The following is a 26,343-nucleotide window of genomic DNA, read 5'->3' as shown; positions in this document are numbered from 1 at the left end:
CTGACTAATCGACAAAACCTTTGATTGATACTAATTTACGGAAGATGCATTTTTTTTTAAATTATTTAAATGAGTCATATTTTATTCTTTTGTTGATCTCAAATTGGTAGTTCATGCAACCACTCATTTCCTACTAAGTACACCCTTCAAGTTTTAGTTTTCTCAGGCAAGGTCTAGTGCCACGGCTGCATCCATTAGAATTGATAAGGCTCCATCAATTGTGCTTGCTTAAATTATGCTAATTTTGCGCTCGTTCAAAATTGATGGCAGTTGCTTAAGAATTATCAAGATCAATTACATAAACTGTTGAGCAAGGGCTTAGTTGACTGACTTTCAATTATTCAAATTTATACACTCCGGTTGTTCTATGATCAAACATATTCAACAGTTGTGAGTCAGTTTAGCTGTGTGGAAGCATGTAGTAAAATAGCAGAAAATCACTTGCTTTGTATAATTTCTTGGTATCTTTCGCTTTTGCTCAGTGGTGCTGTTTAACCAAAATAGAACGTTTTTCAAAATTTGTCCACAAAATGTAAGATATGTTGTTATTTTAAGCGTACTTGGTGTTTCTCATACACTTTTTATAGTTGATTAACTAAGATCAAACCAAAAAAACGTGTTTCTTTTCGTTATGCCCAGGGGAGAGTAAATTTAGTTTAATTGCGCTGAACTCATTGGAATTGAAATGCATATAGATAAATTGATACTAGAAAATTAGGTATTGAACTGTTATACATTGCTGGAAACCTAGCTCAACTTTCAAAAGCATTTAAAGGATGATGGCTGTATAATATTTCGACAATGAGCATGCATAAGGGCGTAAACGGAATGATCAATTCTCTTCGTCGATTTTCTCTATTGTTAACAACTCGCTTGGATTAAAATTTCTCGGTGCGTTCGTTGTTGCTTTTGATGGCCAATACAACCTGTTACAGCACTGTATTGGACAAATTTCAGAAAATAGCTTCCCTTAACTGCAGCAATTTAAAGAGCATGCTCACTGTCGATTTTTTCTTATCCGTACAACCAGAATAAGAGCATATTTCAAGATGAACATAGCATTAGTTCCCAAGTAACATTGACAGATTCTCTTCGTCGACTTTCTCTTTGTATCCCCACAGGCATGTAAAGACATTCCCAGGTATTTTCAGCACACATATTGATAAAAGAAGATTTTATCTAGCATCTAATACGACACAACACGACACAGCAAGAAATGGATATGTGTTCATTATTAACGAAAGAGAAAGTGAACGAAGACAATCGATAAATGTTACTTAGGATCTAATGCAATGTTAAGCTTGATTTCTCTGTATGAATAATTTACAATCAGAACAAAATAAAAAAAGAGAAAAATCTGTGGTACGATACGAAACAACAAATGAGTTGAAAAACACTGAGAGTTGATCACCACTTTTTCCTCGCAACTGGTAGGTGTAAAACATAAAAGTGATGTGAAACATAGATCATAATGTGTTGCCATTTACAGCCACTGATATGTCACGAGACGTCTGCACTTTAGTTCACTTGAGAAGTAAAACGAATGTCACCGCTACATTCATGGTTGAGTGAGTGGGGAAAGTTGGTGAGGATGTGGGAGGTAGAAGATGATGTAAAGCAATCAACATTCTTTTTGACATAAATTTGTAGGTGTTGGATTTAGAAGTGCTATGAAAATGATTGATATGACAGAACTTAAAATGATTGAATTTATTGTATTCATCATGATTCTTGGAGTAGAAAGAATGCACAGTGGACCAGTAATAAAATATAGGGGGACATAATGGATAATTCCGAAACGAAGCGTATCTATTACTTGGTGTCTTCGGAGAAGTTCCTTGATATAATGAAGGCATAAATAGATAGTTTGAATCTGTTCCTTATAAAATCCATCGATTTACTCTTACTCTTCAGAAACTTGTTTATTTAAAAAAAAATCATCAAATCTTCTGAAGACATCAAAATTACATAGCCTACTGTTATCGAGTTATATGGATAAATACCCACATAGAAAATAACAGTAAGAGCTCTAATAAACAAATACCATAAACGAACGGTGACCCGGATGGTAGAAAGATGTCACAAAAGGTTTTGATCATAACCCAGACTTGTTAAGCTTTTTCTTATGGTTATTTTTTATTAGGGAAGTGCCTAAACACCTATTCCGGTATTACTTCAACCGTATGAGATGTGTTTGAAACAGTTATGGTATTTTTCGGTAATGTCATCAAAGATGCTATAAGCCTCTAGAATGATGATACAAAATTCAGGATGTCTTGTTACAGTTTTGTGCTGAACAAGAAATTTAGCAAGCTATATAAAATTGCATTTTTTGAATAACTGCAATATTAGTATTTGTATTCAAAATTAAAATAATGTATACTTTGTAATGAAACGATTTTTTCAGGCCCTCCACGCATCAGACTTTTATCTGCCAATAATTGTACATAACCGAAATTCTAAATCTTTCTCATTATTATTCAAGATGCATGTTTAATCTATACTTTGGTGCAAGAGTACCACTGAAAAGCGCATATTTGTCGTAGAACATAAGAACATATTTTCAAAATGAAGGCTGACAAAATCAATTTTTTCATGATTCTAAAGGGTGTTACGATTAAAATTAGGTCAAACAAGAATTCATGAAATTTAAAAGAAAATCTTTTTTAGTTCAGGCAATACAGGCAAATGTGTTTAACTCCTGCCATCTGATTCTGTGAACGCCAGTTTGCCTTAAAATGCTTCTCGCTTCCAATAGTTTGTTGGGTCTTCTTCAGATTCCGCTTGACGATGGCCCAATATTTTTCGATTGAGCGAAGTTCTGGCGTATTGGAAGGGTTCTTGTCCTTGGGCACATTGTTTTCGGTATGGCCTTTTTCCGTAACGGGAGGATGTCAAATCCGGACAAAACAGCATTTAAAATCGTGTCACTTCAGGAAAGGCAGCAGACGCTTTCCACACAGTCGTTCACGTAAATTTGCTGGTTGACGGTCCCGGTTGTTATTAAAATGTCGCTTTTCAAGCCACAAGTACAGATACCCTGCCAAACCAGATATTTATTAGCGAAATAATAAAAAATGTCTGCCACCTTTCCCCTTCCGGTTGATGTATAAAACTCCTGGATGCTGTTTCAAGTCTGCCATTTTGATAACTGAATAGCAAATGTCAAAATCAAAATAGAGGTATCATTCTGCACGCACACACCTACAACATAAGAGATGCTCAGGTTTTTTAAATGCGCAATTAAAAGAAATGCGTCAAGTTTATGTCGATAAAATTTTGATCGTTACACCCTTTAATAGCCATGCGAGTCGTGAGTCACGGTTCTTGAGTGCGTACAGAACCATCTCGTTGGAAGCAGTATCGATAGATGTCGGAAGTGGACATCGATAGGACATGGGTCACGGCGGAGTACGGACAACACAGGTTAATACCTAGAGCTTCTATTTCCCGGTGGTTTCCACCATCTCGGGATTCGGGAAATATTTATTTGATATCCCGGGAAATCCCGGGAAGTGAACAAAGATAGTAAATTGTTTTAATATTCGTATGTTTCATCTCCTTCAAAGAAAGATTAAAAAATGGAGATTCCTACAAAACTAGGGATACCAGTTTTAAAAACATATCTTCATTTTGAAGACATTGAAAATTCTGTGAAGGTATTTTTTCATGCAGACATTTTGAAAACATCTCATGATTTGTAAAGTTGTTTCAAGACATGCGGAAGTTGAAGCAGGCTTCCGATGATTTTTTTTCTAATTTTAAGCTGGTATATGAAGATTTTTGTTAAATAAATAAAGTTTTTGACTTCATATTTTAAGCTTCTTCCTGAATATGTTGAATATGAATAATGTAACCAAATTCGGATATTTCAGAATAAAACATGATCAAATTGAATATTCACAGGACTTCACTGAAAGATTCCATTAGCTGGAGACCTTTTGAATACTTCCTGATCAACGTACAGTTTTGGGAGAATATCTTCAAAATAATACTTGATCAACCTGAAGCCTTGAAAAATATCCAGAGGACTTTATTGTGATCTTCGATCAGCTAGAGATCTTTAAGTACTTCTTAACCGATCTGCCAGCTTGAGAGAGCCAATTGAATGTTTGACTAGCTTAAGATCTTCAGATTTCCTGTTCAACCTGAATTCACTAATATCTGACCAACCAGCAATCTTGAGAGACTATCAAGAGACGTTATTTGAATTTTATGAACAGTTGAATATCTTAAGAATAATAATTGATCAACATTTAGTCTTGAAAAATATCCAGAGGTCTTTAAATCTCGGACCAACTGCATATCCTTTTAATACTCTCTAATCAAACTTTCATCTTGGAAGGATGTCTAAAAGGTGTCGTTTGAATTTTGAACAGTTCCAGATCTTCAGAACATTACTTGATTAAATTAAAAAGTCTTGAATGATATCTAGAGATATCATCGCAAATCCGTGTATATCAGTTACACGAAGATTCCTGTACTTTAAAGAAGTTTATTGAACTTAAACTCAGTTCCATGAACTCAAAGCCTATATAAAGTTTTCTGAATATGTAGAATATTCGACGAAATCCTGGGATATTCCGTCAACTTCTTCGAAGTTCTCAGTACTTCAAAGATTTTTCCATACACTGATAGGCAAAATAAAGTGCCCACCCCATCATTTTTGAAATTTCTCTCATTTATTTGGTTCAAATTCAAATAAACACACCGTAGTCTGTTTCGATGTCTTACCTTTATTATTCTTTTAAAGTTACACCTATGGAATACTGAAAATATAAAGTTTTACTTGAAGTAAAAGAAAATCAATTTGGATTGAAAAAGAAAACAGTGACAAAAAAAAGTGCCCACTTCAAAAATCGGTATGTTTTCGATAAGTTTCCATCGGAAAACCCCTCGATTGTTTTTGTTTTGAAAGTTTGACATGTATTGAAGCAAACGGGTGGAACTGGTGCATTTGTACACGTGATCGCATTTGAATCAGTTGAAAAAAATGGAGGACGTAGTGATTTCGAAAGCAATTCCCGTGTGTATCCGAAAATTGGTTGTTCGTGATGTGCAAAACGGTGAATCGCACCGGTCTGTCGCTAGGAAGTACAATATCAGCAAAACAGCGGTCGGGAAAATTCTGCAGAAAATGAAATCGTTCGGATCAGTGGTGGATCGCCCTGGCAGAGGCAGGATGCGCAAAACGGATGCGAGAACGGACACCAAGATCATGCGTGAAGTGAAGAAGAACCCGAAGGTAACTGTCCGCGAGATCCAGGAGGCTCTTCAGCTAACAGTTTCCAGTCGAACTGTTCGTCGCCGTCTCGTAGCACAGGGGTTGAACAGCAAAGTTGCTCGGAAGCGCCCATTTATCAGCAAGGCAAACAAAGTCAAACGGCTTAAGTTTGCTAAGGAGCATGCTGATAAGCCCCTAGAGTTCTGGAAAACGGTTCTCTGGACGGACGAATCAAAATTCGAACTGTTCAACCGGAAGCGACGGGTTCGTGTGTGGTGTAGATCGGGTGAGGAGCTTCAGGAGCGCCACATACAAGGCACGGTGAAGCATGGAGGAGGAAATGTGATGGTCTGGGGGTGCTTTTCGTGGGGTGGAGTGGGAAGCCTGGTGAAAATCGACGGGATAATGACGGCAGATTCCTACATCGACATCCTGCGGGAAAATCTGGAAGTTTCGCTGATCCAGACGGGCCTTGAGGAGAAATTCGTATTCCAGCAGGACAACGATCCGAAGCATACTGCCAAGAAGACTAAGTCTTTCTTCCGGTCATGTCGAATTAAACCACTGGAATGGCCTCCACAAAGCCCGGACCTCAACCCCATCGAGAATTTGTGGGCGATTCTCGATGCCAGGGTTGACAAAACTGGTGTTACCAATAAAAATAACTATTTTGAAGCCCTGGAGCGCGCCTGGGAAGAACTAGATCCACAGCACCTGAAGAATCTAGTGGAGAGCATGCCGAAGCGCCTGCAGCTGGTCCTGAAGGCCAAAGGAGGACACATTAACTATTAGGCTGGTATTCTTTTACTTTATTTTATGTTTTCTGGAGTTAAAATGCAGTGGGCACTTTTTTTTGTCACTGTTCTTTTTTACACCCATTTTGATTTTTTTTTCTTCGAGTCAGTCTCTTCTTTTTATCTGGTATTCTATAAGTGAAACTTAAAAAGAATATAAAGAATAAGATATAAAAAATACTACAGTGTATTTACTTTAATTTGAACCAAATAAATGAGAGAAATTCAAAAAATGATGGGGTGGGCACTTTATTTTGCCTATCAGTGTAGCTTACATCTTTTAATTTTTCGATAGGTACAACTTAATTTCTGCCCTGCTTGCTGATCTTTTAAATAATTCATGCGATGTTCCGTAATCATCGTCCACGAGGTTGTTTAACATTCTACGAAGTAGTAGTATCCTGAAGATTTATGATGGTCCCTGAAGTTTTACGAAGTTCCACAAACTTCTATGAAGTTCTCTGAAATCAAATGAATGTCTCTTGACATCTAAGAAGTTCCCTAATGTGACGTGATGTTATGTTTGACAGCCAAATTTCACAATAGTCCTTACAGATCATGATGATTATGGTGGTTGATTTCTCTCATGAATGTATTTGTAAAAAATGTTTTGCCGTCCCTTAGTGTTACATAGATTACATACTAACGGATAAGGGTAATGCATACCTTTGTGCGTAACAAATGAAAGCGATGGAGAGCTATGGAAGCTAGAATTTAAAACGGTGACATATAGAAGTTCCTCCAGAAGGAGTAAACATTTTACCAGATTCAGCTCGCTAATCTAAGGAAGGACTCTAAAAACTGCAAATACTGAGTTTTTTTTTATCAGTTGAGACTAGTATAAGGAACTCCCAACCATTTTAACAGTGCATTTCAATGGTTTTTTGATCAACTATGAATGATGGACATCTCACAACGCTCAACCTGATTTTCGTCTATGTACCATCTACAACGATCATATACAAAAAGTGATGTTTGTGTGCCATACTTTCGATACATCAGAATGAATGACAAACGAAAGGAAGAGATATATTTCATAAGATGTGAAAGTTCTGAATTCTGCTACAGATATTCCAAGAAAGATTTAATGGGGTAAAAGAGTGATAAAAAAATTCCCGGAAATCACGCGATCCCGGGATTTATAAATTTATTTCCCGGGATTCGGTAGTCCCGGAAAATGTCACAATCCCGGAATTTTCATCCCGGGACATCCCGGGATGGAAGCTCTATTAATACCGATTATCTTGACCTGCGTGAACAGAAACCATGAAGAGGTAAACTTCCAACTGACGCAATCCCTATCTGATCATGGTTGCTTCTTTTGGGTGTGTCCATTTTTTGAAAAAAATTTAAACAAAAACACCGGAAAATCTCTTATCCGTATAAAGTACGTGTAAATAATAAATGAACACCGAATGGGTTCAACAAACTAACAATGTTTCTAGTTTTGAGTGTATTTGTTTCGATTAGAATTAAAGTTAAAATTTGGCCTTAAATCTTGATTTTATACACACTACGAAAATGTCATGTAAATTTCGGTTCCCTGAGACCGACACATGCAAGCGGCCCTTTTGACATAAGAATCAGTTGAAAGAAACGAGAAAATAAATGCAATGAAACGTTATCTTCGTCGATTTGCTTATGTTTCGGTTTGAGAACACTTAATTTTACATGAAATGTTCGTTTACGTTCCACGATTTCCACGTCAATATGGATTTCGTCTCGTGTAAGATTAATGAAACACACACACACACACGAAATCAGGATAAATAATAAAGCATTTATCTTTTTTTTTTTTCAAATATCAGAATCTTGACATTCGAAATTCAGTATCCTTAAAATCTGAAGAGCATTAAATTATAACTGACTAAGAATAAAGCAGTTTCAAAATTTTAAACTACTAATTTTGTCTAACTTTCTTATCTCGAAGAATTTTCCTCTCGATTAATGATGACATTCTCAGAGTCTAGGAATGTTTCCCAAGGTTTTGAATTACGATCTTATTTTGAAGCAGTGTTGGGAAAATATCGAAAAATCAAATTTCACCAATGCCGAAGATCACGCATGATTTTCGTAGACAAAAATCAACACGCAAACGACTGCGGTTGATATTGCAAGCAGTGATATCGCAGCTGGGAATATCAAGCTAACAAAACTCACCAGCTGCAAATCTTACCAAACTGTGGTGAGATTGAATTTCATGGTTTATGCTTTAAGGTGCCGCCACACGGCGCATGATATTTAAGTTATAGTTCTCTCTGATATAGCCGATTTAGTTGTCTATATCATAGTTCTATGAGATTTGGGAAACAATTTTCAAAAACTATGAACTTTGACGTAATAGTAGCTATGTAGTAGAAAACTATGACGTAGTGCTATAAAATAGAATTTTCGAGTGAACGCACGATTGATTTTTTTTTTCATTTTTGTTCACTTAATGAACATGTGCACATCATAAAAAATAGTTGCAGGAATGCAAAAATGGGTACTTCTGATAGCTTTAGATAAAAAAGAAAAGAATTACTGCAGCTTTAGCGTACCTCATCTTGAAGAGGCGAATTAAGCGGAGAAGTCCTACAATCTTGACAACAACATGGATTGCTCGGTGTGAAGGCTTCGGAATCGAGACTAATCTTCTGAAGGAGTTGGGCGACGAAGATCCAGCATACTACCGTAATTTTGTCAAAATGACAAAGCAGGATTTTGATTATGTCCTGGAAAATGTTTCACCGGTTATTACCAAGCAGGATACCAATATGCGCAAGATCCGGAACATCCGTTAAAGTGGTCATGAAACTTATCCTAGAGCTCTGCGTTTTTTTTTTAAGATCCATTCATTGACATCTTATTAATATGAATTCGAAGTTGTGATCGAAAAATTAACTCTTGGGTCCATGAAATGGCCCTCCAGAGGATCTAAATCATCCCTTAAAGAGGTAAACTCATGAAACTGAGCCTAGATCTCTTCTGATCGTTCAATATCACTCATAGATGTCTCATCAGAATAAAATGGGAGTTGTGACCGGAAAATGGACCATTGGGACCACGAGATGGTCCGTTTTTTCAAAACCTTTCATTGGCATCTTATCAGAATCAATTTGGAGTTATGACCAGAAATTTTACACTCGGGATCAGTGCACAAAGGTCCCCAAACCGTATTTAGGAAGACAACAATATTTGCACCCAAACCATCACTTTTGGGTAGGGAAGAGCGCTACTTCGTCGTAATCGCCCATTCCGTTCTATCGAGCAGAAATCATCAATAATATCAATGATTTCACAATGCACAAAACAATAATACGTTTGTTCCGATGCGTTAGTTCATTAGCTACAACATAAATCCTATTAGAGCGCATTGTATGCATATTTACGCTCATTGTTCTCAAAACAAAAGAAGCGCTCCTAGCGCATCCCCTTTTTCTCCGTTTATCCGTAGGACGAAGAAAATCTTATGGCATTTCAATGCGTTTGGACGGAATTGAAACGCGTAGGACGAATTTAGAAGCAAGAAGCAGTGTTAGATTTTTAATAATATCTAAACATTGTTTGACTCTTTATCAAATCCAACGGTACGTATGGAAAGGTGGATAAATTTAGAAGTTATCTTTGATGAAAACATTCCACGTTTTGTTCAAACCTTTTCCAAAAAGCGTGGTAAAGTGCGAGATGTCCTTAGTAGGACGGAAATTAGATCAAAAACCCTACATGGAGTATTGAGGAAAGTTTCTTCGTAGTTTTTGGCCAATCTTTTTTGTTATTGAAATTAGGGTATTCCATAATTGGTGAATTGAAAATACAAACTTTTTCAATAATTGAAATAGACCAATGCAGTGTTCTAAAAAGTTGTATAATAATCAATTTTAATCAATTTTGCTAAAAATTTCAAATTTCTATCTCTTATGGTTCAATACTTATGATTATTTTAAACAAGCAGGTTACGGTGGCCCCTAGAAAATCGGCTTTCTTTAAATATCATTTTATAAGTTCATTTCTCGTAGAAACTTTGTTTTAAATACTTTCAGAACTTTCTTTGACTCACATTTTTGCTGGAGCGACTAAGTTAATATCTCCTTTATTTGAAAATTTATAGCTAGTTTTTTTTTAATTTGACTTTTGAAAATAAAATAAATAAAATACTTTAAACAAAAAAAAACACTCTCACCGTTTTTTCACCAAAAATGAAGAAAAACACGATCTTTCAATTGAAATCCAAAGTTTGAAAACCGGTTTACTGCTTTTAGAGATATTGACAGTTAAAAAAATTCGAAGAATATGTACATTTACTTTCTAATAAAAAAAAGATAGTAACATGATTGCGTCATCAATATGCAGCATCATAAGTTCTAAATGTGTTCAAAACAATGTTTTTACGAAAAATGAACATATGAAAAGTTATTCAACTAAATCTGTTTTTTAGGGGTCACCCTTAACTGCTTGTTTAAAAAAAATCATAACTCATGAACCATAAGAGATATAAATTTAGTGTCATAAATAAAAATACTTTGAATTGATTGTTCTACAACTTTTTTGAACATTGCAGTGGTCTATCTCAAATAATAAAAATGTTTGTATATTCAATTCACCAATTTTGTCGACCACCCTAATTTCACAAACATAAAAAGATCGGCCAAAAAAATGAAGCAACTTTCCGCAACTTCCACTCACTTGCTATAAATTTTTTTTTCGGAATTATGCAATCATTAGATAATAAAATGATATGTTGTACTTGTAAGTAACGAGAAGAGGGTTTAAAGAATGTGTTTGACTCATAAAATCTGTCAATTTTGGCTTTCAGAGCGTCACAATAAGCGATCTTATGATTCGTGAGCGTTCAATCAGAGTGAGCACTCACGAGTCGTGAAATCGCTGATTGTGACGCACTGAAAGCAATATTGACAGATTTTATGTGTCAAACACATACTTCACGTCCTCATCTTATAACTTACAAGTTCTAATTATCACTATACCATCTCATTATTTCATAATTCTGAAAAACATTTTTTTATAGCAAGTGAGTGGAAGTAACCCTGCCGCAAGGCTCTATATACCTTAAACTGACGGTTTGGGTGCAAACATTTTGTCTTCCTAAACATGGCTTTGGGACTTGTGCAGTGGATGGTCTTCCGAAAGATTCGAAACATCCGTAAAAGTGGTCAATTCATGAAACTGATCCAACAACACCGTATTATTCGAAAACTCTCATAGACGTCTTATAATTATGAATTCGGAGTTATGATCGGAAAATAAACCCTGGAGACCATGAATGCTCCTCTGGAACATCATAGACGCTCCCCTGGAAGATAAGAGACGTCTCTTCAGAATGAAATCGGAGTTGTGACTGGAAAATGGACCCCATTGGATGGTGCTTCAGAATATCCGGATATTATTATTATTATCCGAATAAAAATAGTGGATCGTTCAAGAAAACTGATCTCAGCACTCTATGGTTTTTTAGAACTGCTCATAGACATATTTTTTCAATTTATCATCATGGATGATTTCTAGGTGGTATTTAAGTGTTTAATAACTTCTAGGTGCTTTTAACGGAATTTTTGAATATTATTCCTTGGAATTCTTTTGACTCTCTTGACTTCTTAGAGCTCTTTCTTTGGATTTTGGGACTATATTTAATGTTTATAGTTTTGATTCATCACATCAGAATTGAATCAATAAGCCATTTAAAAATACCGTCTTATTGAGTTATTATTCATATTAATTTATGAGTGGTTAAAAAAAACCCCGTAGCTCTAGGATCAGTTTTATGAATTGACCACTTTTAATAATGTTCCGGATCTATGAGTGGTCCCCAGCATCCATTGTCTGGTCAAAACTCGGAATTTTTTGTCATAAAACGTCTATTAGTGGTTTCGAAAAAACCGGGAGCTCTAGGATCAATTTCATTAATTGACCACTTGTACGAATGTTCCGGATCTTTTAGTGGACCATCCCGTGGTTCCCAGTATAAAAATTCTGGTCACAACTCCGAATTTATTGTGATAATTCATCTACGAGTCGTTTCTAAAAAACCGTGGAGATTCTACGATCAGTTTCATGAATTGAGCACTTTTACGGATGTTGCGGATCTTCCGGTGGACCATCCCATAGTCTCCAGAGTCCATATTCCGAACACAACTCCGAATTCATTTTGATAAGATGTCTATGAGTGGTTTCTAAAACAAAAACAAGAGTGCCGAACACAGACTAAAAAACTATGACCAATAAACTATGAACGATTCCGGCTTGATGGAATAGTTTATAGCTTGCAACTATGATATAGAAACTACCGCGAGAGTGTACACACGACAATGAATTTGGCTCTATGTCATAGCTCTAAACTATAACTTGCAAGTCATAACTATGAGCTATCACGTCATAGTTTAGGTGTTCCTATGGGCTATAATATAGTTTTCTATCACATAGCTCGCTATATACTAGAAATAGCCTCCGTGTGGCGGCACCTTTATGTCATAGAGAACTATAACATCAATATCATGCGCCGTGTGGCGGCACCTTTAGTGTTTGCCATCGATGAAGAAAAAAAAGAGATAGCATTATTATACATTCTCTTTCTAAGAAAACGAGGAGCAACGGAATCATGTTTGCGTCGATTTATCTCTCAGCTTCAACTTTACACGTTGTGAATAGTCTCGCATTATTAATGAGCTTGTAAAATCAATATCATTCATGATATTTTCTTCCAATATCATGCATGATATTGAGACAGTATGAGAGCGGAAAAATATCATATGATTGATGATTTTGCCAACACTGTATTTCATTTTTTTTTGCCAAATTTGAAGTCTGAAAGTCCGTGGTCTCGAAACTTTTGGTTATATGGTATTTTTATATTTAAAAAAATGCTAGGATTTTTTCAGGCATATTCATTTTCTGGAGTTATTATGAAACTTGCATTTTTGATTAGGTCAAATTAAGTGCAGTGAACTCTCCATATCTCGATATGTGATCACTTTTTCTATATGTTGATGGTTATCTCAGTCCCTTCAAATGGTCAAGTAGGCTATTCTTGTTCTATGTCTCGATCTTTCCATATCTCGAAATATGGAGAATTGACTGTAAAATTATTAAAATTCATAAATATTTTTTTTAATATTCTTGTTTTAGAATTTTTATGAAAAAAAAAACTGTCTTAGAAGGATCTTTAATTTTGTTCATAGTTATCTAATATCGAGGATTCTTATGTACATTTAAATTCAGAGAATTTATACTTACAATCTTTTTATTTTAGTTACAAAATCTTGAAAAATTATGGGTTTGGGATGTCAAATCTATTTTTATCTTAACATTCCAAATTTGAGGAATTTTTCATTGACATACACATATCTTGAACATTTTCCTAAGTCCCAATTTGTTCTATGGGCAATAAGTTTTGAATATTAAAACATTCAAAGTCCTAGAATTTAATGTGATACCTAAGGACTTTATAAAACAGACACACACAGTAGGCCACAACTTGTTTGTGTGTTTACTTAGCTGAATGCTTTGTTCGGTAAGTATGAAGCTCTATGTGTAAGCAACATAGCAAAAATGTAGCACAATACATTTGAAGGTGCATGCCATTTTTACAATAGTTTATAATACCTTTCTTTAAAATTTCATTAACAAAAATTGTCGTTCTCATTTTGATACATCTGGAACACGTGGATGGCTCTTAATTACTAATGATGTTTTTCGTACCATGTTTACATCTTCAGAAAACTAACAATTGGGTTTTAATAATTATGATTCTTCCTTATCTTGTAACGTTACGCTATTCTCTAGAAGTTTTCATTCAATTTGATAGTGCTCTTGCAAGTTCAAAGAATATGGGTACGAGCCTAAGTGCTTCCACATATAAACATGTTGAGGTTCCAATGGAAAACAAAAATTAAAAAAATCGCTTGTTTACGTAAGAAAAAAAATTGGAAGAAGTTATGAGTTTGATAATCAATAATTTAAACATTACATAATTTTGTTTGCATCATAATCATCACACATCTAGAATAAATAATACGGACACAACGTAAAATGAAAAAGCTATGGGCCTTTAAGGTGTCCGTTTTATAAAGTGAACAGCCTTAGAATCTAAAAAAAAATCTTGTAATCGAAAATACTAGAATTACCTAACTCCGATAATTATATAACACAGGCCTGCCCAGCCTATTTGAACTTACTCTTTCAAACGGCTGTTTCTTTTACATTCAATGAACGTGTTTCTTGCTGCATTTTATTTATTCCTTATTAATTTTGAGCTAAATTTCATTGATCATTGCTGAGATCCAGATACCAGAAGCTGGCAGCGCTGATCTAACATGAGAATTTTCTTAAGTTATCATTAAAATCCTTATGAGATCCGGACGCTATGTGATGTGATTTGATTACAAAAAGCTAGATCAAACGGTCATTGCTGGTTCAGAATCAATAAGTTTTTAAGGCTTCCCCAATCGAGGTCCCAAGCGTTGTTATGAAATAGATATGACAAAGAGAATAATAATATGTACTGTAGAAATCATACAAGATATGCTTGAATCCTTAGTGGTAATGGAGGATTTTGTTTGAATCATAAAAAAAAATTGGAATACATCTAATCTACCAACTAGGGATGGGAACAGTAATCGTATTCTGTACAAGCATCAGTTGTCACGACATGGAAAATTTCAATGTTTGATTGCTCTCTTCTTGTATAATAGTAACCAAAAATATATTGAAAAATAACCTAGGCTAAATTTATCAGTCATGGCTATACGTTCCTTTATGTATTCCAATAATGGCTTATGGAATTCCAATATTCCATAGTTGTAACACACTATAGTTGAAACATATAGCCACGGCTGGTACACAGCAAAAAAATAATTTTGATATCACGTCAAAGTGGATGCACTACAATCATGTCGAAAATATGGTGTAATATTACTTGCTAAAAAGGACAAAATTATCAATAATACAATGCATGAACTGACATTACGCTGCTTTTACTGCATTTGTTTATTTATGTGGTCATAAAAATTACATGAAATTTTCGACATGATTGTAGTGCATCCACTTTGATGTGATATCAAAACTATTTTTTTGCTGTGTACACCTACCCTGGATACACAGAATTTTGGTTTTGTTTACCAATCAACATTAATAAACGAAGTCAAGTTAAAAAATTGATCCTGGCTTTTAAAACACGTTGCACACAAGTTTGGGATAATATGCCTCTATTTATATACTAATAATCTTCGAAATATAGTTAAAAGTCGCAGTGTTGAAATGGCTGGAGTGGGCAGGGCCGGGTCATGTGATGAAGGGGGAAAAGCATATCTATGGTTGACATCGAGTTGGTATTGGATCATTCTTAATTGATACAAGTGCTTGGATACTAGCAGGGATATATAAAAGCAAACTCACCTTGAATCTATCGAACTGATGATGGTCTGCGGAAATGTTACTCGGTGTCGTAATCTGTGGCTCTATTTTATCCAGATGAGAAAGGCTTCTTGATTTAAGCTGAAAAGAGATTAGAAAAATGGAAGAAAAGTTGAATTCTAAAATCTGAATGATGAATTTATATAAAACACAAAATATAATAAAAAGCTTAACCTTTTTTGCTGGAGTGAGTGTATTTTCAAATGAATGATTATTTCAAACACTGAACAGGATAAATTGAAATTCTTGCCACGAACACATTCCCATGAACCACACCATGGAACACTAATTGGGCAGAATATTATGCTAAACGAGGGGTTTTATCGTACGAGACGCAGATAGCCTCAGCTTCTTTAGCCGACCGTGAGCGGTTTCATGATTGTAAATGAGCTCCCATTTATCATTTTCATTCTCCAGAAAGGAAAACTACCGTCGTGGCGGGCTTCTTTGGACGCTATTGTAATCGGTGAATAATATAAAGTATGGGCCTCAGATAGTCTAGCAGCGGGTTCGAATCCCGGTCTAGTCGAAGAAATCTTTCGGGTTGGAAATTTTCTCAACTTCCCTGATGATAGAATATCAATGATCTTGCCACACAATTTACAAATTCATGCATCGGTTACTATAGAAAGCTCTCAATAACTGTATAAGTGCACCTAGAACGCTAAGTTGACGCAAAACGCTCGTTACAGAAGTCTAGAAGAATAAGTAAAGCATTTGAAATAGGCGATAATCAACTTTGGCTAGTTCTATTCATTGTTAGTGTTTTGATTATTTTGTCAGCAAATTTAGTCTAAGCAGATACATACATATTTTGTTGAACAATTAACTCTGATCTATCAAATAATACGTCATAAGATTGTATTTTTATTACTTTATTATTGAGATTTTAAGCACTAGGCAAGTTCATCTCATGTACAGTATATCTCCAAATTGATCGTACAGCAGTACTTAAATTTGAGAAAAACGGCTCTAGAAGCACAAGTTAAAAAGTTACGTCTCTGATTTTTTGGCAGCTGACTCAACATCAATTATTGGCTCAGCATTGGGCATATTTGGTTGAGTTTAACAAAAGTTAGTGCAATTTAAGAAAACCGCATTTTTCTTGAAAAACCTAATTTTTTTGAAATGAAATTAATAAAACTTTTTAAAAGTTTGCTCATTTTTAGTCGTAATAAGGATCACTCATCTGCCACTAATTTTACTAACATTCGTCCACAAGGTAAAAAGTCGAAAGTGAAAATCGAACGTTTACTAAAATAAATCTAACCTAATAATCTAATTAAGACCAAAATTACAGCAATAAATCAATAAACATCTGTTCAATCCCCAGCCACAATTAAAAAAAAAATACGTATATTCACCATCAAATTTCTTCTAGGGTGTACGATCAATTTTAAGATACAAGGTACCTCATAAGAGAACACCCATCAAATCATACAACATGATTATTTGTCTAGTTTTCTGATTTCATGCACTAATTTTAAGCATAACTATAGAGGAACGTGTCAAAGTTTCCCACCACGACGGTACATTTAAGTAATAGCAGAGATGAAGGACCTTACACATCTTCTGTCCCTCCGGACTTATACTGTATAGCAAAATGTGATAAATAATAAAACGCTTGTGCGTGGCGTTGTTCTTGGAATAAAGAGGCACACATATTTTACAGGAGTTTCACAATGCAAACGATATCTTGATGGCTTCTGATTAATGCCGGGATGCGGAACTTTGACAACAAGTTCTATCGCTGATGTTGGTAAAAAAAAAATGCGTTGAGTAAGATTGTATTCTGAAACAAACGAAAAATACTAGAGAGGCTAGCAAAAACAAACAGACTACACGAAAAACACGACATGATGACACAACCGCTGGCTGAATTGAAAGTGTTCATATTTCAATGGTAACGAAAATCCATGCCATGGTTGGATGCAACCGCGACAACGTGGTTTTCATCGGTAAATCGATGACGTTGAAATATGAATACTTTTAAGCCTTTCCCCTAGACTCTATAGATCACAAGTACACATGTATCGGGATCAGATCACTGCATTTGGATTTTTTTTGTTTGAATGAAAGTAACTGCTGTCAAAGCAGTATCTTCATTGTTCGTAGTCTTCGTAATAGCATCGGTGAAATGAAAATGTTAGATAACTTTGAATTGAATTGATAAGGGACGTAATACTTTGGGGACATGACGGCAAATCAGCATAATGAAATTTAAATAAGCTGATATTTTTAAGAAATTAGCAAAAAGTGTACATATTTCAGAGATCTACTAATCTAGAGCTCAAAATCCGTACACGGAGTCCACAAATCCGGACGCATTTAAAAGATTATTATCACTACCTTCTTCTTCTCCTTCTTCTTCTTCTTCTTCTTCTTCTTATTCTTCTTCTTCTTCTTCTTCGCATTTCAAGCTTATTGTTTATCGCATATTAGCCTACTGCGTGCTCTCAACTTAGTGTTCTAGATGCACTTCCACAGTTATTAATTGAGAGCTTTCGTTGCCTGTACCATTTTTGCATTAGTATAATTGTGTGGCAAGTACATGCATAACTCTATGCCCACAGAATTCGAGATATTTTACAACCCAAAAAATCGAACCCAGCCACCTCCAGCATGGTCTTGCTTTGTAGCTGCGTCTTAGCTCAAAATTGCATGTACATTTTATCATAGACTTCGAGTATCGTTCACAATAATCCCATAGAGTTACTACGGTGTGAAAACAAAGTTTATCCAGTATTCGTGTTTTTCTGTCACAATTTTTAGAACTAATCATTTTCCCATCCAAGTATTTTAAAATTGACATCCCTTGGGAAGTTATGCCATGTAGAAGAGTAAGGTGCGGCAAAAGTTCGAGCTTAGTAGAAAAAAAATCCAAAATTTTCATAACTCCAAGCATTTGGAATGAAACTAATTCCATAGGACCATGGGAATTCAAGGTTTACAACTTTCTTTTTCAGAGCTTTGATGAGTCTATTCGTAGCCAGAACATTTTTTTAAGTGTATTCAAAACGAACTTCTGCGGAACACTTAAATGAAGTTTTTGAGAAGTTTTGCCACTGACAATTTTTAAATACAATCATTCGGAGACCTCTTGCCCAACCTGCTACCAGAACCGAGCTTCAAAGTACATTTCTTGTGAAGAAGCTTGCTCTGTCCGATGCTCGATTGTTGTCTAATGCTAGAAGTGCAGTGGAATTAAATAAATGAAGCCTAGCGAGTGCATCTATAACTATGGAGCTTTAAGAGAACCGGCTCTGATCCTTGTTGACGGGTGACCCTGATATTTTCCACTGGAAGGATCGAGGCTGAAATGGCAGGCTTTCTGGAGCTGCTGGGAGGAGCTCTACTTGGCTGTTGGGTTGAGATCGTTTCATATTTATTTCTAAAGTGTTTCCCTGGGAGGGAGAAGCAGATAGCACACACGGAATTCGTTATATACTTGTTCTTCTTGTCATGAAAATTTGTGCCATTGAAATCAAATCAAAATAGCCTGTTTTGCTTTGAGCGTGTAGAGATTGTTTGAAGACAGGGTACCTTCCATTCATGTTGGCTAAAAAAAATTATATGAAATTATGAAACAATAAGATATTATGATAATATTTTGCTTGTGTAAGGAACAAGGAAAAATTGTGAAGTTTGTGTTTGACACATTATAGCTGCCAGTTGATTCTGAGTAGGCCCTGCTGAGGTCGGTTGGCTTTTTAAGAGCTGTCACGATTTTTTTTTTCTTTTTTCCGCTAGTGTGATTATTCGATATACAAGGCATTAATGATAGTGAATCCGGAATGGACTTATCGGACAATTAACTATTTTTGGTGTATAGATTTAGTCGTTTGTTGTTTGTTTGCAAGAGGAAGTGAAGTTTTTTGTGTTTGTGGACGATCGGTTAGCGTTGGATAGATGAGAAAGGGTGAAGGAAGTGTTGCCGAGTTCGCCTATATTGCAGCCATCCTGCAAGATTCTCAAAGAAATATTAGACCTACGTCCCTGATATTCACTGGTTAAGCAGTTAACAAAATGAAATACATCCTCCATTGGATTCACGATGTCTTGATCACACTAAGCAGCAAGTTGGAGTGATGAACCTATCAAGAGAGCACTCGATTCAGGAAATTTCATTCAAGTTCCGGATGTTGATCCTCATCAAGCAAACGATTGATACAGATTCACTTGGTCACTCGGTGAGATCGTTCTTTTTATCTTTATTTATCTATTTATATTTCACTTCAGCTTATCGTTTACCAAAACGAACCCTGCTGCAAACTCAACCCTCTTACCCAACATCCCAGTGATTCCTTGTTGAAGTGCAGAGGATTTCTCGGCTTCTTGCGTTAGGGCGCGGCTGGCGCTGGTATTGCCTAGTTTGAGATCACCAATTTGTACACATTGAGGATGGTTGCTAGTCCCAAGCATCAGGATTTTCCAGTAATCAAAGGATCACAATTTAGTCCTTGTTACTTTTAATGACTTGATAATGATGCGCCGTTCTGCATTTCTATATTGTACCTATATTTCAAATAAAAAATATTGTTTATGTTCATAGATTTCCCATGATCCTTTTCCCTTTGTCCTTCTCCTTTTCCTTTCCCTCTTCTCTTTTCAGAAAGCGAGTAATGGCGCTATAGCCATAAGTCATAAAAGGCTAGGACAAGAGCTAGTGCTCATGCCCCAACCGTCAGAAGAAAATGGAGCATCACTTAACCTTTCTAGCTTTGATGCTTCCAACGACCAACCAATCATAAAATTACCAAAATCGGAACGTACGGTACGAGATGTCCACGTTTCATCCATTTATTGAATTCTGAAGCATCGTGTTTAAATCTTAGATTTAAACAGGCCCGATGTTTTCTGAATCTTCTTGCCCCTTAAATGCTGCACAGTAGGCCTGGCCGTTTTGATGTGTGACAAAAAAATGATGTAGGTATATATATATCATTTTCCAGGATGCTTTCAAGAACTGGCTGTGTTGGTGTTAGATTAGATGAGATTAGAAAAATATTTAACATCTATTTTAGTTTGTAATTTCTGACTTACTTCGAAAAGAAACGTTTTTTAAGAGCATTTTTGTTCATTGTCAAATCAATTGTTTCATAATGTTTATTATAACAAGACATCATTCTATTAAAAAGCGCCTTCCTGGCAAAGTTTCTTCTTTGGTTGTTAATATAAAACATATTTCTGTTTCTTAAGAAACGAGTGGGAGCATAAAAATTGATTTTCTAAAATATCTGTAGCATTCACTCTTGTGCTAAAACATCGTTTATAAAAGCTATCATTGCAAACTACCTTCGCTTTTCAATTGCATCCAAATTATATCGAGACTCATAAGATGGTAAGGGTAAACTCGTCCAACCTAACTTTCTTAGAGCAAATAATAAAAACTGTTTTTGAGCTGATTCAATGCGGTTTATATAAGTATCTTGATATGGAGTCCAGACTATACTACAGTGCTCAAGGAGGGGCCTAAAATATGCTTTGATTGTGTATGGATGAAAACTAAACCTTTTAATAAACCCTGTAGATAATGTTATGATAAGTATGGTCCCTTTTATGTCACTAGTGACTCCTACCGAATAATCTATTCTCATTATTGCTTCTCACCTGTGACTACCCGGGAAACTATTCTTGGAAAATTTGACAAATATCTTATTTCCTGGTTCCCGGAATTAGTTTTCGGCAAATAGCAATTTATTAACAAAATACAAACTGATTACACATTTTTTCTAAAAATAGACTACAAGGCAACGGAAACCATTTCCGTGAAACCAGTATATTAGTGTTTTGGGGGAGGTCGGAACATTTTTCTAGAAGAAGTCGAAAATTGCAAGAAACTTCTGTATGAAGGTCAATACGACTTCAGTGGAAGTCAGAAGAACCTTACGGGGAATGTCGGAAGATCCTTCCTGGAGCACGCCAGAACAACTTCTGAGAAAAGTCAGAACAATTTTCTAGAAGAATCCGGAAGAATCTTCTAGGATAGTTTGATAAAACCTTCCTGAGGAGACGAATGACAATTCCAAGGGAAGCCAGAAGGATCTTTGATGAAATTTCCAGTAGAAGCCACAAGAACCTTCTGGGGGATGTTTGAAGAAACTTCCAGAAAGAGATTAATGGGAAAGCTAAAAATAAGCTTTCGATGGAGTTTGGAATAAACATTCTGGAAAATATGGAAGAAAGCTTCGGAAATAGTTCACAAGAATCTTTTGGTGGAAGCCAGAACGGATTTTGATGGATGTCAGAAGAAAATTTCGTTGGAAATCTGAAAAATCTTTCAGGTGATGATGACAGAATCTTCTGAAGGAAGTTAGATAAAATTTCAAGTATAAGTTAGCAGAATTTTACGTGAAAATCTGAATAAGAATAAACTTTTCGGAAATGGTAGGGAAAAACTACCTGTGAAGTAAAAATCCAATTCCTGTGGAATCCAGAAGAGCTTCTGGAAATAACTTCTGGGACAAATCGAAAAAAAAACTTATGCCAAACGATGGGAGATATTTCCGGGGAAACTTCCACTGAAATTTGCGAGAAACATTCGGGAAAAGTTGGAACATAACTTTTGGAAGAAGGTGCTAGAATTTTCCGGGGATAATTTGGAAGAATCTTTCGGGCGCAGCCATCATGCTAAAATTATTGTTTACTGCTTCATGAGATATTGAAAAAAGTAATAAGGAGAACATTTTGTAGAAAACCTTTTTAAAATCAAAGTATAAAATGGATTGAATTATGGATAACACTGTTTCCCGTTTCCCGGGAATTTTCGAAAAGAGCCACCGGCTATTTCTCGATTTCCGGGTAACAATCAATGGTCGGTCAATGGCAACACTGTCAAACAGTAACAAAACAAACCAAAACTGCTAAACTCATGCCTTGAAATTAAAAAAAAGTCTGTCTCAACAAACTCACCTGCAGCTTACAGGACGGTGGCGATACCACAAGGCAAATTTTCATGGTAGCTTTCAAAAAATCATCCCGTTTCTTTCGAACATTCACTGTAGTGCCCGAAGATCCTTCATCGACTGAACTAGTTGCACTGCTACTGGCGGTGGTTTCCAGGAGCATCGGAGGTGAGATCTCCCGTTGTTTCCCACTTTCGGTTGTCGGTGCTAGGGTAACGTAACAACTGGTACTGGTTATGGTAGGCGCTGTTATGACCGAAGAAACATTCGTAGTAGTAGAAGTGGTGATCGTGGAAGAGGTTGCCGTTGATGGTGGGGCCGTTTCTTTGGTTGGGGTTGGAGATTTACTGAGCCTTGGTGGAACCGGTGGACCAGGAGTTGACGCTAGTGGAGTGGACATCTGGCTGACCGGTGGATTGGGTTGTTGGAGGGGTGAGGAAGATTTCAACATCAACGATCGACTTCGTCGTGCTGGAACCGACGGCGAGGGTGTTGAATTTGTTTGGGAATAAATAGTTGTTATTGGTGGATTAGTGGTAGGAGACGATGAACATGACGTGGTGGATGATGGAGGAGAGTTCTTGATGCAACATCCAGATATGTTGTTAAAATTAAGTATAAAAGGGTTATTGCTTCTTTGGTCCATAGGTTTCGATTGTTGGAGCGAATGATGATAGTAGCTAGTAGGCTTGGGGTTGGAAGTTCTCGTGTCGGTTGTTTCTACACCAGTAGCAGGTTGTGTGAGGCTAGGTTTTCGACCCAATGCCGAATGCTGATGAGTGGGTGAGGGAAGTTGAGTTTGCGATAAACTCTGCTTAAGTTGCTGCTGGCGCTGTACGAATTGTTGAGTTGTATTGGATTTTCGACTGAACTGATGATACATTTGATATTTTGGTGGTGACTGAGCTACCGCGTGCTCAAAGCTTTTGCTGAGGGTTTGCGGTGAGATAAGATTTGGGGATGGTGTTTTCGGTGATTGGATGGTTGCTCCTGTTGGAATGCTACTTCCGGTGATTGGGTTGACTGCAAGACCGCCTGTCGGCGGTAATACCATAGTCATCGAAGGAGAGGTTTGTTTTGGCTCGGTGGTGCCACCGGTTGGCGATGGCAGAATATCACAAGCGGGCGATATTTGTTCATAGCTTCGAACTAGTTTTCGATGTTTCTTATTTTCATTTCGTTGAACGTGTTCATCCATTATATGCATTTAAAATTCGAGTTCGTATTATTTGCACTGATAAACACAACAAATTAAACTCTCGGTTCTCTCAGCTGTGCACTTATCGGGTCTTTTCCATGATGATTTTTTTTTCACTTCGGTGGTGGTTGCTGTTTTTTTTAAATCATTACGAAATTCGTCTTTGTAAAACTTTTACAATTACGCTTGGTTTTAGTCTATGTTTATTGAAGAAATTCAACGAAATAATCATTGTTCCTATCACATTTCAACATGGTTTGTTTTTGGCATTCACACGTTGAGCTGGAGAGTAGAAGAAATTGATAAATGATATTTTAGTGGCTGATTTCCTTTATTAAAGTGTCATGCATAAAAATTTAATATAAATACAGATTGTGATTGTTGTTGATGTGTAACTTAAACCATTCTATTTCTATGCATTATTCATTCTTTAATTTTCAGGGATAATACATGGAAATCGTTCCAGTTCCATAATATGATCATCCGACATGTCAACCAATTCGCGGTTCTAAGCATCCGTGAAAATCGACGACAAACCGCAGCATCCCCTCGCCCAGATAGATTATTCCTACTAGCTCATTAGTCTACTGCGGTGTACATCTATTAGTTGTATCAAAATTCAATCAATTATCGGTGCCCGTAAAATTTGTTATCCTCATTGAGCTGTGAACGTGGTAAGCCTGGATTAAATTAAAGTACATTAAATTCAATAACGTAACACTACTCGGGTGCGCTCGTTTATCATTTGATCATAGCCAAGGGTGATGTGGTCTATGATTCTAGATTAACGCAAACAAAAAAATACTCCCAAACTAACAGGTCCATGTGTAACAAAGTTCAGCTGACATTCTCTCTTCTTGGTTGATGGAGCATGTAGAAGCGATTGTTCCTAGACTATATACTATATTAATTTAGCAAAGTTTTTCATTGCAGACAGTTTCGAAAGTGCCTAGTTGGGAAATTAACCGGACCACTGGGACCATTTCAGGAGCTTTACGCGAACAACTCACTTTAAGAGTTTCTGATTACTACATTTGCCTTCGCTTTTAAAATGATGAAAAGTTTTGTAAATTAATTAGAATACCGTGCAGTCGTACAAGTTTCCAAGGAAAATAAAGCAAAGGCAATATTATTATATGCTCCTGCAACAACCGCAAGTTGCGAGTTGATTATACTAGAAATTGTCAGCCCAAGACCCACCCGTGGGGTAAAATGATCCAACGTATTTTCAAATGAGTTTTTATTTAGTTGAAGATGCTAATTTCAAATAACAGACTAAAGTGGTAATTTTATACGATAGATGGAGGAGATGAAAGTCTAGAGTTGATAGTTCCGTTAGAGTACGGCAGTGTGAAAATTGCATATAGATGTAAATCGTTGACTTCACGCAGAAGTAATACTAAACATGTAGTCAGAGTTTTTATTGCTTTTACAATCCTCATCTAGAGATTAATTATGCAGCCATATCAAGAGGAGCATAAATGGGGAAGAATGTCCAATCTTATTTTAAATACAAAATAAATGTCAGTTCAATTTACCATACAAAACAAAATGTCGCAATACATTTTTTCAGTCCCTAAATTTTGATAATTTTTTTAAAAGCCTAAGAAATAAACAAAAACTTTGCCACTAGATTGCTCAATACCAGTCACTTCTGGTCTAATTTAGGAAAAGATTGTGGTTAATATATTGTGTTATAAATTTTGAACTTTGACAATATTGAAATCAAAGGAATAAAAAAAAAATAAAAATCTTGAAAAAAGACAGTTTTGAAGATTACGGTCTACGAAAAATCCTTAAGATTGTGGGACTCAAGTGATTTTTAAAGATTTCCAGATCCAGGACTAAGAGAAAACATGGTGTCGATAACCACAGCAGATGGAGATAGATATTTCGGAGAATTTTCTCTGGTTTAACCCACAGGTACACCACAGATAAGTTCTTTACAGGTGAGTATCACGCACTAATCAGGTTCTAAGCATCACTAACTTTAGTTTTTACTAATTCACCGTTTAATTAATTTTCATTAATTCATTGATTAGTTATAAAATAAACTTTACTTGATTTTACATCAGATTCACTGAGTACTCAATCAAATTCTCACTGTCCAATTTTTGTCGTCTTAACCACTAGGCGCTGACGACAAAGGCTCTGTCTATTGGATCGTAGGTCAACCAAAGATGTTTATTTTTGCTGCGGCGGTTCCTTTTATAGCTGTTAGTTAACGAAAGAAAAAGGGTTCGAACAGTCGGAGTTGCATAAACGTCAAAACCGTTGGTCCCCGGTTCATGAGTTGATGTGTCGATAGGAAAGGACCAGGTGTGGGAGCTGCCTCCCTGGCGTCGGTAGCATTAGTGCTCAGCACAAAAAACAAATCAAGGAAAAAAAATTAAAAAAAAAAAATTGAAATTGAACGAAGGGCCATTAATGCGACAGTACAAGTCAAACACACACTTTTTTGCCTTAACCTTACGGTTCAAAAAAGTGTGTGCTTTAAATTACTTATAAATATACTGTCTGTGGCTGTAGAATAGAAGTTCGCTTTGAGAATCGTTCGAGAACGGTCGTGTTTTTGCTCCGCTGCGTTCTTTCATTTCATTTTTTTATTTTGTTCAGCTCGGGCTGTCTCTGTGCTGGCGTGGAGTTTCTCGATGCCTTCCCTTTGTTGCTGGTGCGACTCGACCGCGCTGATCTATTGTTAGGTTTTTATGATGTGGATTGCTTTTGTGCACAGAGTGATTTTAAAAAGAAAAGTGATATTTATTGTGTGGCTGACTAGAGAATAATATGCGTGGAAGCTTCGGGAATGCACTC

The 26,343-nt window shown here is 36.1% G+C and overlaps 1 protein-coding gene across 3 annotated transcripts in view; it reads right to left on the bottom strand.

The window, feature by feature from the left end:
• Window positions 1–26,343, bottom strand: part of LOC135707757 (pleckstrin homology domain-containing family G member 5) — a 376,532-nt gene that overhangs the window by 48,356 nt on the left and 301,833 nt on the right. For 2 of the 3 annotated variants that reach the window (XM_065229640.1, XM_065229641.1), the window contains exon 3: window positions 15,409–15,507. In XM_065229640.1, coding sequence (XP_065085712.1) covers window positions 15,409–15,507 — 99 coding nt within the window. Of the gene's footprint in view, window positions 1–15,408; window positions 15,508–22,338; window positions 23,812–26,343 lie in introns of all 3 variants that reach the window. The other variant, XM_065229639.1, reaches the window with a different exon arrangement.

This window comes from Ochlerotatus camptorhynchus, unplaced genomic scaffold (genome assembly GCF_037179485.1).
Source record: "Ochlerotatus camptorhynchus isolate MF236.1 unplaced genomic scaffold, CSIRO-AGI_Acam_v1.1 ptg000317l, whole genome shotgun sequence".
Taxonomy (NCBI): domain Eukaryota; kingdom Metazoa; phylum Arthropoda; class Insecta; order Diptera; family Culicidae; genus Ochlerotatus; species Ochlerotatus camptorhynchus.
The sequence above is the reverse complement of the archived record's forward strand: the minus strand, read 5'-3'. Positions and strand labels throughout refer to the sequence as shown.